The sequence below is a fragment of the Solanum pennellii genome, chromosome 2 (assembly GCF_001406875.1).
Source record: "Solanum pennellii chromosome 2, SPENNV200".
Taxonomy (NCBI): domain Eukaryota; kingdom Viridiplantae; phylum Streptophyta; class Magnoliopsida; order Solanales; family Solanaceae; genus Solanum; species Solanum pennellii.
The window spans coordinates 57,516,558-57,532,476 of NC_028638.1; the positions used below are offsets into that span (position 1 = coordinate 57,516,558).

The 15,919-nt window shown below is 31.6% G+C and overlaps 3 protein-coding genes across 4 annotated transcripts in view; 1 reads left to right on the forward strand and 2 right to left on the reverse strand.

Annotated features, from left to right (window-relative positions):
• Positions 1-549: 549 nt before the first annotated feature.
• Positions 550-2,022, reverse strand: LOC107009021 (homeobox-leucine zipper protein HAT22). Its single transcript, XM_015208274.1, has 3 exons — positions 1,362-2,022; positions 1,138-1,217; positions 550-1,061 (listed from the first exon to the last, which is right to left on the reverse strand). The coding sequence occupies exons 1-3, from the start codon at positions 1,803-1,805 to the stop codon at positions 779-781; spliced, it is 807 nt and encodes a 268-aa protein (XP_015063760.1). The 5' UTR covers positions 1,806-2,022; the 3' UTR covers positions 550-778.
• A 10,775-nt stretch (positions 2,023-12,797) lies between these two features.
• On the reverse strand, positions 12,798-14,300 carry LOC107009058. The gene is made up of 2 exons (XM_015208319.2): positions 13,806-14,300; positions 12,798-13,705 (listed from the first exon to the last, which is right to left on the reverse strand). The coding sequence occupies exons 1-2, from the start codon at positions 14,133-14,135 to the stop codon at positions 12,965-12,967; spliced, it is 1,071 nt and encodes a 356-aa protein (XP_015063805.1). The 5' UTR covers positions 14,136-14,300; the 3' UTR covers positions 12,798-12,964.
• Positions 14,301-14,431: 131 nt separating this feature from the next.
• LOC107008789 (lysosomal Pro-X carboxypeptidase) overlaps positions 14,432-15,919 on the forward strand; it is a 6,167-nt gene continuing 4,679 nt past the window's right edge. Inside the window, exons 1-3 of one of the 2 annotated variants that reach the window (XR_003576861.1) lie at positions 14,432-14,932; positions 15,336-15,522; positions 15,662-15,795. Coding sequence is in view for 1 of the 2 variants with exons in the window: in XM_015207967.2 (XP_015063453.1) it covers positions 14,552-14,932; positions 15,336-15,522; positions 15,662-15,795 (702 nt within the window). In the remaining variant the exon portion in view is untranslated. The remainder of the gene's footprint in view (positions 14,933-15,335; positions 15,523-15,661; positions 15,796-15,919) is intronic. The other variant, XM_015207967.2, reaches the window with a different exon arrangement.

Genomic DNA, 15,919 nt, shown 5'->3' on the forward strand with positions numbered 1-15,919 from the left:
CCCTATATTACACATCATCTCATCATCATTAAACACCTCCAACTGAATTATCATTATCTTTCTCTTTTTGTTTGCTAAATGATCTACTTCAATTTGTTAATCCTACTTTAATTTCACATAAAATTTTGAAAATTATAAAATAATTTTAAAAAGAAATATTCTTTTCTCTATTTTTTTCAACTCTATACATGATGGATAATGCTTCAAGCATGCACCTGTCTAATAATTTATTATAACCAAGTGGCGAAAAACAATAATATTCAATTTACTCACTTTTTAATTTTTTTTTTAAAAAAATACTTTATCATCTTTCATCTTCTCTTATCCAGAATTTTTCGGTCCGTCCAGATTTAATTCCTTTCTGATAATTATACGAATCAATTTAATTCACAAAAATCATTTGGCGATAATAATACCGGAATCATCTTTTTTTAATTTTCTTTTATTTGGCCTTTTTGCCTTTTGGGACCTTTCCTTGAGAGTCCAATAATTGAGAAGATTAGGGAGACTCTGACGAATTAAATAGAAACGACGAGGAAGATCAATAGATTGTACTATATATAAATAATAATAATTCATCCATATGTATATATTTGCTTAATGATTTACAGACTTATAATATGGACCATAAGAAAGAAACAAATTAAAAATATTGATTAGTGACCTTAATTCTAATTACTCTACAGTCTACACATACAACTGCACTAGTCATACAAGCCTTTTAACCAAAAAAAGTGGCGGCTTTTTTCTAAACATGATTTATATATGGCAATTATCATTAACAAGCTGCCGACGGATTGTTGAATGGACTGTACAAGTGAGGCTTTTGAGCAATAGTAAAAGCATTTTTCGACGGAGTTTCTCCAACACCGCCGCCGATCCTTTCGCATGAAGGACACATGGTTAAGGTTGCCGCAGGTAACTGCATGTACAAAGGTTGTGCTATTTTTAGAGCCTTTAGTTCCTGCAGTTCCTTGTGAAGCCTTCTGTTTTCATCTGTCAGTGTCTCGCAGCATTTTTTTAGGAATTCACAGTCTACCTCTGTTTGCTTCAGTTTTGTTCTGTAATTCAAAAAACGTTCCCATCAATTTTATGTTTTCTCCAACAAAAAAAAATATCATTAGTGATTAGTCCTACCTGGCTCTTCTGTTCTGAAACCAAACTTCAACTTGGCGTGGCCTTAAATTGAGTTCTCTGGCTAAATCCTGTTTTTGTTTCTGCGTAATTAGAAATCAATTGTGAGCGATTCAAAATTTAAATAGAAATAATCTATATTTTTAAAATTTCAGTAATTTGTATGTTTACATAGGAACGAGTAAACTAGAGTGATGAAGAATAAATTAGAAAACCAAAAAACTTACAGGATTGAGAGTGCTGTGTATCTTGAAACTTTCCTCTAAAAGTGCAGATTGTGGTTTAGTGAGTCTAAGTTTCTTTCTAGCGTTAGATCCATCATCATCTTCGTCACTAATAACTCTGGAGGAAAGTCTTTCTACTTCTGTAGTTGTCTCTTCACTACCAACATCTCTCTCCCTTTTGACACTAGCATTTGAGTAGGAAGAGGCAGCACTATCTTGTCTGTACAAATCAGCAGATTGATGATCTTTACTAATTTTAATCGCCTGTTGTTCGTACGTACGATCACCGGAAATTAGGCTTAAAGTTAGTGAAGGTTCTTCAAAGCCAACACACGGACCTTTGCCTACTAAGGGTGTTGTTGTTATTTTCTTTGATTTGTGATCGGCTGTTGAAGAAAAGCCTAATCCTAAAACTAGGCCAGTGTTGCAAATATCATCAAAACCCATCTATGTGTTATTAGAAAGAAAAAAAAAGAAAGGGAAGTGTGTGGGAACTTTTGTTGTTGGGAAGAAGAATGGTGGAAAAGAGAAAAGGGATGGTGGGATATATATGAAGAGAGTTTGGGGCTTTAGCTAATTAGGTTTGTTGAAATGTATAAAGTGAGAGTATTTCAAGGGAAACTCAGAATAAGACTTTTGTGTCTTATTGTGAGGTGGTGTGAGTGGGTGGATTGGTTGGGTGATCTATGATTAATAATCAAAGGAGTGAATGAGTAGTGTGGAGGAATTATTTAAAGTCTATTTCTTTCTCTTCATAGGTTGACCATTCGAACCCCACTACTCTTATCTCTCCATTATATGTAATGACCAAAAAACGAGGAAATTAAAAGGGGAGATCTTAAATTTAAATTCGGGGATTCATTTTTGTTAGAAGCATAACCTCTAAATAAATTGTATTGTGAGTGATATAAAATTTAATCAGAGCTTCAATATTGATGTTTTTACATTTTTTCTTTTGGATAATGGAAACATAAAAACATTACTCATAATAGATAAATTAATATTTGATGCCTGAATTGAAGAGTGATTGTAGAAATTTATATAGAGAAATTTCAAATTATGTTTTGAATTTGGATTTTTTTTCAATTAATAATAATAAAAATAATTATAAGACTCTTTAATCAAGCAAAAAGATACGCCCTCTCATGCTTTGAACTTTTGGAATACCAAAAGAATAAATAATGCATACGTGGATTCACATGGAAATGGAGAATCATTCGTCTGCCCTTCGCCACCCATCACCATACCAAAATTTCTCACTTCTTTAATTACCACCAGCATTTAATTTTATTTTTTCTTTTTTTCGTACGATTCTTCCTTCTCCTATTAATTTTTTTTTCTTTCTTTATCCACTATTTACTTATATCATCGTATATATTTCTGATAAATAATACATGGATTATTCATTTACCAACTTGTGTGACAGCAGCCATGATACACCCATCACTAATGTTTGTTAGGTATAGCCCCATAACCATCTAATAATTCACCTATGAACTATTATTTCTCCGAAAATATCCAACATGTACCTCACATATAAAGCGGAACATAAATACATATTAAAGTACAGTTTTTCAAGATATTTAATTTCCATCGATTTTTTTTTATTATTTCCAACAAAATAACATAAAGATTTTCATACTTAGGTCCAATAATCAAATCAAGTGTAGAGCGATAGATATGCTCAGTTTAATTAATTAATCGACTAAAAATTCCTTAATTAGTTATATAATTACTTGGTGCATAGTGAATATTGTGTGTGGATTTTGCAGGTGGGTATAGTAAGGTTGGTTTGAAGATGAGATAGAGATGGGCACTATGTGAAGTGTAGAGCATGATGTCTTCATTGTTTGGTGTGTGATGAAAGAGGCAACTCAAAGATTAAGAAAAGTAGGTACAAGACACTATAAGGGAGTTTCACAAGTGTAATAATGCTGCCAGAATATGATTCATCGACAAGAATCCGGATATTTGCTTAACTATAAAGTTGATGTACACCTCTATTGCTTTCGCCAAAAAAATAAATAAATATTATCATATATTATATGTTTATATCAAATTAATAACTATTTTTTGTGTTGTTACGTAATTAAATGGTCGAAGGTTTATAATTTCATTAAATATTGGTTGGAAAGAAATATTTTTGAAGTTTCTATGTATGTAAATTGGGACCCCCATGCTAATTGAGGTGTATGGTTATAAAGAGATAGTATAATAATGCATTGTCGGCTGAGGTGATGAGAAGTTAGGTCACCCATTAAACATGATTTGATTTTTAACTTTTAATATATTTCTCCCATTCTTGGCTTTGTTTATATTATTCATTTAACAAGCTTTTACTTTGGAATTATACCCTAATAAGGCATATATGGTCCCGCCTAACTAGTCATCACTCACCAACATGCATCCAGTTTTTTTCCACAAATCTACGTGATCTTCAGTTTATCTATTTACTTTTTAGCACTTCATTTTTTTATTCTTTTCAATTTTTGACAAATTAATACAAAAGAAAATAGGAATAATTTATATGTGTTTGAGTTCTTTCCGCCATCTCTTTTGATGTCCTAATTTATACTACTAGTCAATTTTTTATGTCATCTTTGCATTTTACATGCAGCAGCCCAGCAGATAGGCATGCCATATTCTAAAATCAACCAATTAAATCAAAAATTTATATATAATCAATTAGATGTCTATTTTCAATATGAATTGATGGAGCTTCTTGATTAAGTAAAATCATAAAAGTCAAGGAAAGACATCTGAACTGGTGCTTATTGGGGAAATAACTAATGTGTTTAATTAACTAGGAATGTAATACAAGTCTTTTTGTTACTATATATCCTTATGTTATAAAACAATATATGCTTGGATAATACTTTTTCCGTGTTATTTTATGAACATTTAATTAACTCTGTACGAAGTTTAAAAATATTAATTTGACCAGTGCCTTGTATTGATTATATTGTTGAAGAAAATATTTCTAAAGAAAAAATGTATTTGTTGTTGAATTTTACCATGGTGAGTGGATTTAGACTTTGTTGAATGTTGTGTGGAATAAAATCAATAATAGTACTATGTTTTCGGTTGACGCCAACTAACAAGATAATTAATCATTATATTTAATTAATTGAAGATGCAAAGCATTTTATCAAGGCATATATTTCAAATCATATTCTAAGACAATGTCAACTTACCATTAACGTTGGAGAGGCTTTCAGTTTTGAGTTTTGAGTTTTGACTTGTGCTAGTGCAATCATGAATGAACCACTTTGAACAAGAATATTAATCTTGTGCTTAATGGGTTTAGCATCGATCATATAATATGACTAATTTAATGAATGAAATTAAGGTATAAACAAAAGACACTTGATTAAAATGATTGTCATCCAAACCTTTTTGTCTCTAGTGGACGAATACCAAAAGCAGCTTGCTAAGCATTTGACTTTCATATGGTTGGACAACTTTTAATATTTCTTTAATATATCCTTTATTTGATGTACTGATTGTTTTTTTTTTTAATTAGACGTTTTGATTCTGAGTTATTAATATATAAAAAATTCCTCAATAGACATCAACTTTCCCTCTGAATGAATTATATATGGCATGTTTTCAACAATCCAAATTAATTAATTTTTAATATGAAAATCAAACATTAATTATTTTTTTTGAAAAAAATTATTTCTCAATATGTATATGTGCTGTCCGTCCTAACTTGAACCTTATCGAAGATGATTGGGAATAATTGAGAACCCACCTAAACAATCAACTAGTGGATGGAAAATTTATAAATAAAAAGAAATAAAGAATTTTCTATGAAGCTGATAAAAGTATAGTACGTGTTGAACCATATCTTTTCTTTTTTGGTGAAAGATGAGTTATTACAATATTTTAGGCTTAAAACGAACGATAAATAAAATTATGCAGGGAAATGATCAGGACTTTGATAATTATTACTACAACCCGTAATATAATATAATTTGTCATCCATGAAAGCAACTCTTAATATAATTTCAGCTACCTATTTTTTTTTATTTTATAAAGGATAAAAATTCAATCATATATTATCTTTCTAATCAAAAAGGAACACGGGTATGTTAATTAGTAACATTATTTCCATAGTTACTGTATCTTATGGACTTGAGAGAATAATCCATTCATTAAAAAACAAAAATTAAACGTGATAATCCACCGAATAGTTAAACACATGAACAACAAGTTGGTACATGATCTCAACATCAGTATGAAAAGAAATACATGTCGAATTTGTGCCTAAATCCATTGCACATTGAGGATGTTCATGTACACATATAGTTGAAATTTTTTTTTAAAAAAGTTGGAATCTATTATAAATAGTAGTAAATAGATAGAGTATTATTATTATTTAGCATAAATAAAATTGGTCCCCTAAAGAGAAAAAAAAAAGGACTGGGAAGGAGGTGGGTAAAGACAATATAGGGACCCGCCAATGATTTGGTATTATGGGTATTCGATTCCGTGGGGGATTCAGCAATTTGGAGCGTAGAACTTGCCAATCATGCTAACCTCAATTTCTGGGACCTGGATAACCATTTTTCTCTCTCTCTCTCTCTTTATTTTCAACTCTTTTTAGTGAGTTTAATTTTATTTGTCTTGTATTTTAAGAATAAGATTTTTAATTAATCTAATGATATGATAAAATGTTTATTTATTTTTAAACATGCAAAATATAAAAAGAAAATATCGGAAGGATGAATTGCAAAATATATAATTAATATTATTGTAATAGTTAATTGACCTTTGATATTATTGATTCATTATACAACTTATGATTTATTGATATAAATAAGCGTTAATGAGTGATTTGTATATCAATGTTTTTTGAATATATGTGTTTATTAGTGTTTAAAATTAATGAGATTATAGTATGTTTTAAAAAGGTATTCTGCATAACATAAAAAAATAAAAAGTTTAATTATGATAAAAAATTTTAAGTATTAAAATTTATTCTTGATAAATAATTAAGAAAATTAAAAATAATATGATCATTATTTTAGTTAAATGAGTTTAATGAATTAAATTAGTCTATTATTAAAATAAGATTTTAATGACATGTCATGCCAACTAGGAGAGAGTGATGCTTTTGAATTGTCAAGTATATTTGGAGGAAAATAGTGATAGTTGGGTGATATTTTGGTCCTAAATGAAACATAAATAATATTTTAAGGCAATTATTCACTTAACTTTGGTGACCATTTAGAGAATCGACTCTATAATTAATAAATAGCTTATTTAGTTATAATTTTAAAATTAAAAAAAAAATACTTCTAAAGCATGGAAGTTTATGTTTTATATAATCAATTTAATTTAAATGTAAATTATTATTTTTTAACAATATTAGATAGCAATGTATTCTACAAAAGTTCAAAGAGTGGTTTTAGGAAAAAAAACAACTAATATTTGCATATAACTTTTTTTATGAAAAAGCTTGGCAAAATACTCAATTTTATAAAATAAGAAGTAATTTAATTTTAAAAATAATTTACTTAAACAACTTCCTTTTATATCTTCCTTTATTTAATAAATAATATAAGTACCTTGTCATAATCCGTTAAACATATTTATGATAAAAAGTTATTTACTTTTATTTTTGGTCAAGCAATGAAAACGTATATCAAGATTTTATTTTATTTTTAGGGTGGTTTGGGGTATTTTTTTAGCTTATGAAAAAACAAAATGTTGTTATGTACGGTTCATTTGTTTATTTCAATACTTGATTAAACACCTCAATTATGAAATAAACACTTTTGATTTCTCTCTTGGGAAAAACTTGACCAAGCGAACTATCATTAGTATATATAATTTATTTGTCATGATCCACTCATTTATAGCCAGCCAATATATGTTGGTTAAAGTAGTTAAGGTTCAATATTATTGTGTAGTGTTGCATGCACTGTGCTCCGTTGAGTTGTGAAGAACCTATCTTTTTTTTGTGCCGTACCTTCCTACAATTCTTATAATCAATTTGGAATATTTATTTGTGAGAAATAAATAATGCATCTTAGTGTACATGAAAATATCATATCCATAAAAGGCAGAATATCTTTTCTACTTTATATAATAAAGTTTTCGTCTCTGCTATAATCATAAAGGAAAAGAAAAATACCCTTCTATTGTTCATGATAAAAAGTGATACGTTTTGAGATAACGTGAAATGATAGAAGATTAGAATCTTGTACTAATATGAGAAACAAATGGAGCTCACAAATTTATTATTATTCTTCTTCATTATTTTTTTTTTCTTTCAAAAAGAATGGTCTAAAAAAGAGTTGTATAATGTGAAAGTTGTAAAAGGTATCTCAAGTATATATTTGTCGATCATTAAATTCTTATGTATTTATTACATTATTCTAGATATTGAACACTTCTAACGTTCAAGCAGTTGAGAGAAAAAAAATGATATTAGTTAATTTAAATATTTTAAAGTGTATTACATATTCATCGTTGAAAAAAAAATTAAAAAATTGTCTAGATATAACTAAAATCTTAATGTTAATTCCATTATAAAGGAAGTGTTATAACTAGATATAATTTTTACATATTTGGTAAGACAGTATTGGTATGAGACGATCACAAAGTGAGGCAAATATATTCTGTTTAGAGGGTAGGGAAGTTATCTCTCCTTGTCTAACTAGAAATTGTAAAATTAGCGATAAATAGTATCTCATAGCTAAATATTCTCATTAATTATGAATTAACAAAGAATTATACAAATAGTTAATTAACTAATAACTTTTTAACACAAATTAATTAGAAGTTACTTATAAATACAGTAACTACTTTCATGTTTTCCATAGTGAGCGAACAAATTAAAAGAAAAAAAAATGTAGTTGAGATTCTCTAAATTTCCTATATGGCAACTAGTGTTGATTCCTTTATAGACTACTATTGATTCCTTTATAGACTAAAAATATTTGATTTATTGGAAGGGGATATTGCTATGGGTGCTTGGAGGTAACAAAGGCCATTTAGAGGTGGCTGCTCCGAGCTTGAACTAGAGATTTCTTGTCAAAAGTAGATGAGTTCGAAAATTCACCAAATTGGTTTAAGTGTACTTTTATAATTACACTATAATGTAGCATGGAAAGTTACGGAGGAAGGCAATGACAGATTCAACATTTTTCATTTAGAATGTTAGAAACGTAAAAGTATAAATTTGTAAATAAGTCAACAAAACACAATTTCAAGAAGAGGAGATCTATTATTGTGTTAAAACTTACTTCATGTTAATGAGGGAGTTTAAAATTGATATATCTTCATAAATCATAAATATAGAAAATTTATTTTATATATACCATATAATTTTTAACCCTTAAAATCCATGGGTCCGCACTGTTCTACAGGAGCAAATATAATAATTTATCTACATCAAAGTGTCTGATACTCTGTCTGTATAAAAGTACAAAATAATGCGGTCAAAGAGTTGAATAGAATGAAAAATAATCTTCTAATAAGGTAATTAATTACAAGTATTTTCTTTTTATATATATGTAGTACAAGGTCGAAGTTGCAATTGATCTTGCATCAATTACGTGTGTTTCAAATTTCAGCAAGTATATTACTCATGTATTAATATTTAATACTGTTGTATCGTTCTCAAATTTACAAGTCCTCACGGAAAAATTAAACAACAGAAAGTACAGTAACGCGGATCTAATAAATATTTGCAGTTTTGACGTATATTTGTAATAAATTAATTATTATATAATACATATAAATCAATATTCTAGTCTAGAATACATACTTGATACATTTAAATAAGTAAAAGAACGTAATAAATTAATGTGTCATTTAGCTTGGTTTCATTTCATATTTATATCCTTCAATTTTGTGTCCGCACAAATAGACATTTACACTTATTTAAAGTTAAACAAGTAGATACATGTATCCTGCATAACATAAAACACGTAAAGTAACATCATATAGAAGGTGTGTGTCTATTACACATTTAAAATCAAGAGACATAAAATTAAATTAAAAGATATATTTATATATTATGTCGGTTGTAAAAATTAGAGGGAGTAAGTATTAAATTTCATAGGGTGTGGATGGCAAAATGGGAAGTATAAAAAAGGATGATGTGTGGTTTTGTGGGCTAGCGTGAGGACAAGAGTCCAAGTAAGAAAGTAGGACTTAGTGACTTGTCGGGGGTTTCATCTTTTTCAACAAAAGGGCAAAAGATAAAAGGAAATGAACATCATCAATTTTCCACCGACTTTTACAAAAGCAAGGGATGACCTTCCTTATCTTTTATACGGTTTTCATATTAAAATTCGATAAAATTTAAATTATGTATTGAAAAAAAATTATTTAAAAAGATAAACATTTTTAATTTTATTGTTAAGGACTTGAATATAAGATTTTTAATTAAAAACGGAGAAATTTCAATCATGTCTACAATCTGCAAATGATATTGTTACCCCACTCTATGACTGTATTTGTTTTCTAAGAAAAGAAGAAGACTTGTTTGATTTATCATTGCTTGCGTTTAAATGTTGGAAAAGTTAAAAGTAAAACCTGTTTCTTATCTTCCATTGTTTTCATTTTCCAATAAGGGTTCTTAGCCATGTCATAACCCCACTTACCTGACTAACTTTCTCGTCATCCATCATAACAAAGTGGGCCTCAATTTAATCATAATACTTGAATAAAATGAAAATTACTTTATTTAAGTTTGGTTGAGCTTTTGTTTTCAACATAAGCAATTCTCAAGTTGGTAGTAACAATTTTTTATACCGTATTTTTATTAAGATAAAGTATAAATTTTAAAATAAATTTCCCTTTATCAAAATATTATAAATAATGCCTTTGTATTTTTCAAATCAAAGGGTCCTTCCTATTTGTGAGCCAAACTAAGTGAAGAATTGACATGATTTTTAGTGCCAAAAAACACAATTGAGGGTTTGCCGGCACAAAGTTATGACAACTTGTCTCCTATCCTACTCAAAATACATTGTCTTCTCCACGTGTGTCCATGTCATTCAAAGATTGGAATATTTTGGGGGGCTTTTCTTAATGGATTTTTTTATATAATTACAATCCAGTAAATATTTTTATTTAGTTGTTCAACTGCTCCAATTTCTACGTAAATATCCTTTTGCATTAACCTCTCTTAGATTAGGTAATTTTCATTTATATTGGAGATATTAACCCACGATGTGGGTAAAACAAAGGATAGAAGATATTTAAACTGAAAAGAGTAGGTGATCAAACTTCAATAATTACTTTAGTAGTACTAATGTTTTCAAAGAAAAGATAATACAACCCCTTTTTAAGAATAGTCATCTCAAATCATTTGTGATATTAGAAGTTCAAGAAATCATTTTTTTCCTCATTTTATTCGTGTAATTGTTCCAATATTATATTTTCTTAATAAAAAGAGATTTAAGATGAAAAGAGTATAAAACAGAAAAGAAAGGGAGATAAGGAAAATAAGTTATCTAGAATACTTTACTGTGTTCCTCCTGTGGGGGATTCTGTTTTGTTCTCTTCTTTCTTTTGGGATATGATGGGCCTTGTGAAGTCCATAACCATAACCATGGAATAAATCACTTTTGATTGATAATTATTGGAGTAGAAGCATTGGAATATTGTTGTTTCAATTCCTCATTCAATTCTTAAAACATGAATATTCGTGCTCATAACAATCATTCTAACACAAATATGCAGGTCTAAATTTGGCGATGGACATTGGTTTTTTTATTTTATTGCACTGAAGTAAATTAAATCTCGTAAGTTGTAATGGAAAAGTCACTCAACTTTTGGTACTATTGTTTTATAAACAGATTGACCAAACAACCGTGGTTGCAGAAATAGTGTGTTTCGTAACGTTGAACCAAATTAAACGTTAGTTTAGGCCCAAACATAGAAAGTATCAATTACTTGCAGCCCAGAACTCACTTTTTTTTGCTGGACAAGGTAGTTCATTTACTGGAAGCCCAGCAACCTTTTGGGATTAGAACTGGGACTATGTCCACCAAATTCAGTGTTTTTCCAATTTTTGAAAAGAAAAAAAAGTGAACCCGTACATGTTATGTTAAGAATTTAACTTCATAGGATCGATTTAATTTGAAGTAGGCATTTATACAGAGCATTGGTTCTAATACTACTTGATTAGGTTTCTCTTTAAAGGTCTATTTATTTTTGAGGTCATATCACTGCTTGTTTGATATCACTATGGATGGATGTAGTGACATAGCTAAACGAAATACATGTTCAAACACATTGTTTTTGAACTATACAATCCAAAGACTCATTTTCTTCAACTTCAACCAAATAATGTCTAAACAGACTAGGCATGTAGGAAAATGAGTAACGGATTTTACCAACAACTTCAGAGTTCTTTATAGATGTTCAATGCATAGAATAGCTTGGACATCAATGTATATATGTTTCTGTTCTTTGTATGGTTGGAAAATAGTTCCTACAACTAGAGGCGGTCTTGGGAGCTGATAAATGTGGATATTAAGTACCGGGAGGGACAAAAAATATGATTTTGAGAGGCATAACTGCGAAGGAGCCGGGGTTCATGTAATTGAGGAAAATGAAAGAAATGAAGAATTATTGAGATTTGAGAGTTGCAGAGAACAGTTGTGCGGCAAGGAAGGGGACAGAAACAACAAAATGAGAAATGATCTTGACAAGTCTCTGAAAATTGCTGGATGAAAAAAAAGAAGATGTGTTAACCATGAGGAAGAAAAAGTGGAGGCTTTGAAAAATGAAATTCAAAAGTTATTGATCCTGGTTGAGAGCTGAGAAAGCTAAGTTTGAGACTGAATGGGAAGTAATCAATGAGAAAAGAGAAGAGTTGCGGAAGGAAGCTGGAAGGTGTGGTTTTAGAGAAATTGGCCATTTCTAAGCTTTTAAGGATAGCTGTGACAACCCTGAAAGCAGAGAAAAACGCAATCAAGCAAACTTTCCTGTGATCGTGAAACCTTCATGTATGAGATTGAAAAACGGCGCCGGGGAACCGCAAAAAAGACATGAAGAAGTAGAAACTAGCCTAAAAGAGAAAAGTGAAAGCCATAAGATGAGCTTCGGGATATTGCACCTCTCAGGGAGACTATGGAAAAGGAATTGGAGCATATATGTTGGCTTGGTGTTGAAGAAACTAGATGCTGAGACAAAAGAGATCAATTTGCATCGAGAGAGAAGAGCTAAATAATATTGTTCTATTGAAGAACTTATGGTGGAAAAGCTTAAATTAGAGAAACAACGGGAACTACTTCACACTGAGAATGAGATGATGCTTGCTCAGATTTATCTATCGAAGAAATTAGAGGCTGTTAACATTATACCCGTCTGTATTGTCACACTCACACACACCCAATAAGTTACATTCTGGTCTGCGAAAAGATTTTGAAGAAGTGACAGAAATTGACATATAAAAATCAGAGGGGGAAGTTAGGTAAGCTTAATTCTCTTTAAAGTTGGGTGCTCAAGCAACGCAAGTTCATGATGATTTGAGATCAAACATTGTACGAGAAGACTATTTTCAACCAAAAAAAGAAAGACAGAGCACAAGAAGAGTATTTTCAAAAGGAATTCACACACAAGTGAAATCATACATTTCAGTCATCAGTATCCATCATAGTGGTCCTTGTTCTATAACGTTTGCCAGGCTTATGCAAACTTCCATGTCTAGCTCTATCGGCTGCAATAGACGATTCATCTTCTTCCATGGCAGCATTATCGGATTCCATGGAAACAATGCTAAGGGGAACTATTTTTTTCACTTGCATTTGCTCTGACTTAACGCCCTGTTTGGTGAAGGTGCCAGCAGGCTGCTTCATTTTCAGGTTAAAGGTGGGCGATTTCTCAAAATTAGTGGAGCTATCATTGTCCAGCTGCGATCCCTTCTTTATGATACTTAGAAAGTCCATGTAGGCTTTTCTATTGGATTCTTCATTCATATCATCCGAGACATCAAGTGTATAGCAAGTATACTTGGATGGATTCCTTAGATAATCTGGAATGGATGAATTAGGGACCAACTTATAATCTTCCTTGAGCTTGAGTTTTTTAGGAGAATGTGCATCATCCTGGCCTAGAGTCTTGTACGCAGTAGGTGGCTTGGAACCTAAATGACCTTCTCTCAGGGCAGCCTCGGCATCTTCCTTGAGTCTGAGCTTGGCGGCCTCATGATTAGCACGAGGATCTCTCGTAATGTCATGGAGAGTAAGAGGAAGCTCATGTTCTGTGTCTGCTGAAATTCCGTAGTCAGAGACCTCCCGCGTGTACAAGCGGTCACTAGGCTGCTGCTTCTCCTTTTCCGTATCAACGGCCACTTTGTCAAACTCGTCTTCTTCCTCCTGGTAAGTAAATTACAAAAAAAAATTAAACATAAAGAGTCGTCGATGCACAATTTATCATACAGAGGAAACGGATAAAAGAGGGGAACCAAGTTATTACCTCATAGTCAAGGGTGCAATCTAAACCAATGCCAGACCGGATATCTGATTCATTATCATCATCTGGTTCTTGGCCGTCGCCGAGCTGTTCCAGATCGGACTGGAGCTGTTTGGGAAAATCTAGGGTTTGGGGGGACTTCGAGAAGAAGCCGTCAATATGGGGAGGGCAGGGTTTGGAATCAAAGTCGACTAGCTCGCGGGATGGGGTATCCCTATTCCATTCCCTTTTCTCAATTTCATCGTCGGTTAAACACCAGAGAGAACTCAAATTAGAGGTCTCCGTCAAAGACCCGAACACTTTGTCCACCCGTACTCTGAAGCTCTCATCCATTGTAAACAGTGAGCTTTGCTTTGACAATAGCTCCCACTTCGCCTCTCCCTTTGTAAAGGTATGGACTCTATAGCAGGTAAATCGGGGCTGCCGTGCCGTCGGTTGTCCTTCGTCTTAGAAGGCCAGAGCATATATTACTTCCTCTCTTCTTTACCATTTAACAAGTAAAAGAAGTTTCTCGAAATTTTATGATTTTAAGTTAAGTGCAATATATTATTAAAATTAAATAGTTATAAGAAAAAAGGAAAATCTTTCTAAAATAATTACTAAAATATCTTAGCCCTAATGCCATGGGTCATCAAGTTAAAATGATGAAAGCAGAGCCAACAAAGTGTTAGCGGAATATAAAGTTAAGTTAGTGCGACAAATAACTCAAGATGGTTTGCAGCATCTCCGTAAACTAAACCTCCAGCAAAATGTCAACTCCTTCGCCATTTCTCCACTCTATTCTTATACTGATTGTCTCATTTTTATGTAAAGCATCGGCTATTCAACAGAATGGTGCTCGTTATCTCGGCAATTTCTGGAGTTCAAGCAGAACACTTTCAGTTCGAGCCTCAAAATACCAGTATGAGACCAAATATTTCCAGCAGAAGCTCGATCACTTCAGCTTCGCTGATCTACCTTCGTTTTCACAGCGTTACCTAATCAATACCCAACACTGGGAGGGTCCCTCTCGCTCGGCCCCTATTTTCCTCTACTGTGGGAATGAAGGTGATATAGAATGGTTCGCTGACAATACAGGTTTCGTCTGGGAAATTGCCCCTCGTTTTGGCGCCATGGTTATATTCCCCGAGGTGAAATACTTGTCATTCTTCTTCTTTTTCCTCATAAAGTTTCCATCTTTGTTAAATGCAATTAAAGTTTCTTGAATAGCTTCCGAACAAGCCTCATTTCTCTGAACATTAGCCTAGAGATAACTTATGTTGAGTGTGGAAAAAAATGTCAAATAACAGAAATTGATAAGAAATAGAAGCTACACGTGCTGTTAAATGGCAAAATTTTTGGGAAAAAGTGCAGCCTTTGTAGTTAAGACTTCAGAAAAGGAGATGTCATTAAATGATTCAGAAAGCCAATAAGATCATTCGACGCTTAATGCAGAAAGTATAGTACATTTCTCCTTAACATTGTAGACTAGTTATTTGAGAATTTACTTGCATTGTTATTTCATTGAAAATTATTACAATTTGGTTTTTGCAGCATCGATACTATGGGGAGTCAATGCCGTATGGAAGTAAGGAAGAAGCATATAAGAATGCTACTACTTTGTCATATCTAACAGCTGAACAAGCACTGGCTGATTATGCTGTGTTAATCACTGAGCTTAAAAGAAATTTATCTGCACAGGCATGCCCTGTTGTGTTATTTGGTGGATCATATGGTGGGAGTAAGTGATGTAGCATTCAGTAGTTTAGTACATCAGTAATTTTAACTTTGCTAGTATGTTTTCTGGGCACTTGTTTTTAATCAATATTATGAGTTGTGCTTCACTCAGAGGTTCTATATCTTTTTTTTGTTTGAAACAGTGCTTGCAGCATGGATGAGGCTCAAATATCCCCATATTTCCATTGGTGCACTTGCGTCTTCTGCGCCGGTTCTTCAGTTTGAAGATCTTGTGCCACCTGAAACCTTTTATAGCATTGTATCCAATGGTTTTAGGGTCTGTAAGACTGAGTTTCTATCTCTAGTGACATTTTAATTAACTACTGGCTATTTGGGAAATTTTCAGAGTAGGATCAAATTTTTTAATTTTTTTTGTGGTGGTGGTGGTGGGGTGGGGGGGT

Excerpts from the sequence above, each read along its gene's own strand:
- LOC107009021 (XM_015208274.1), bottom strand. The coding sequence starts at position 1,805 with ATGGGTTTTGATGATATTTGCAACACTGGCCTAGTTTTAGGATTAGGC. Across the intron at positions 1,218-1,361 it reads TACACAGCACTCTCAATCCT|AAACAAAAACAGGATTTAGC; the intron begins GTAAGTTTTTTG and ends CTAATTACGCAG. Across the intron at positions 1,062-1,137 it reads TTTCAGAACAGAAGAGCCAG|AACAAAACTGAAGCAAACAG; the intron begins GTAGGACTAATC and ends TTTGAATTACAG.
- LOC107009058 (XM_015208319.2), bottom strand. The coding sequence starts at position 14,135 with ATGGATGAGAGCTTCAGAGTACGGGTGGACAAAGTGTTCGGGTCTTTG. Across the intron at positions 13,706-13,805 it reads ATTGCACCCTTGACTATGAG|GAGGAAGAAGACGAGTTTGA; the intron begins GTAATAACTTGG and ends TTTACTTACCAG.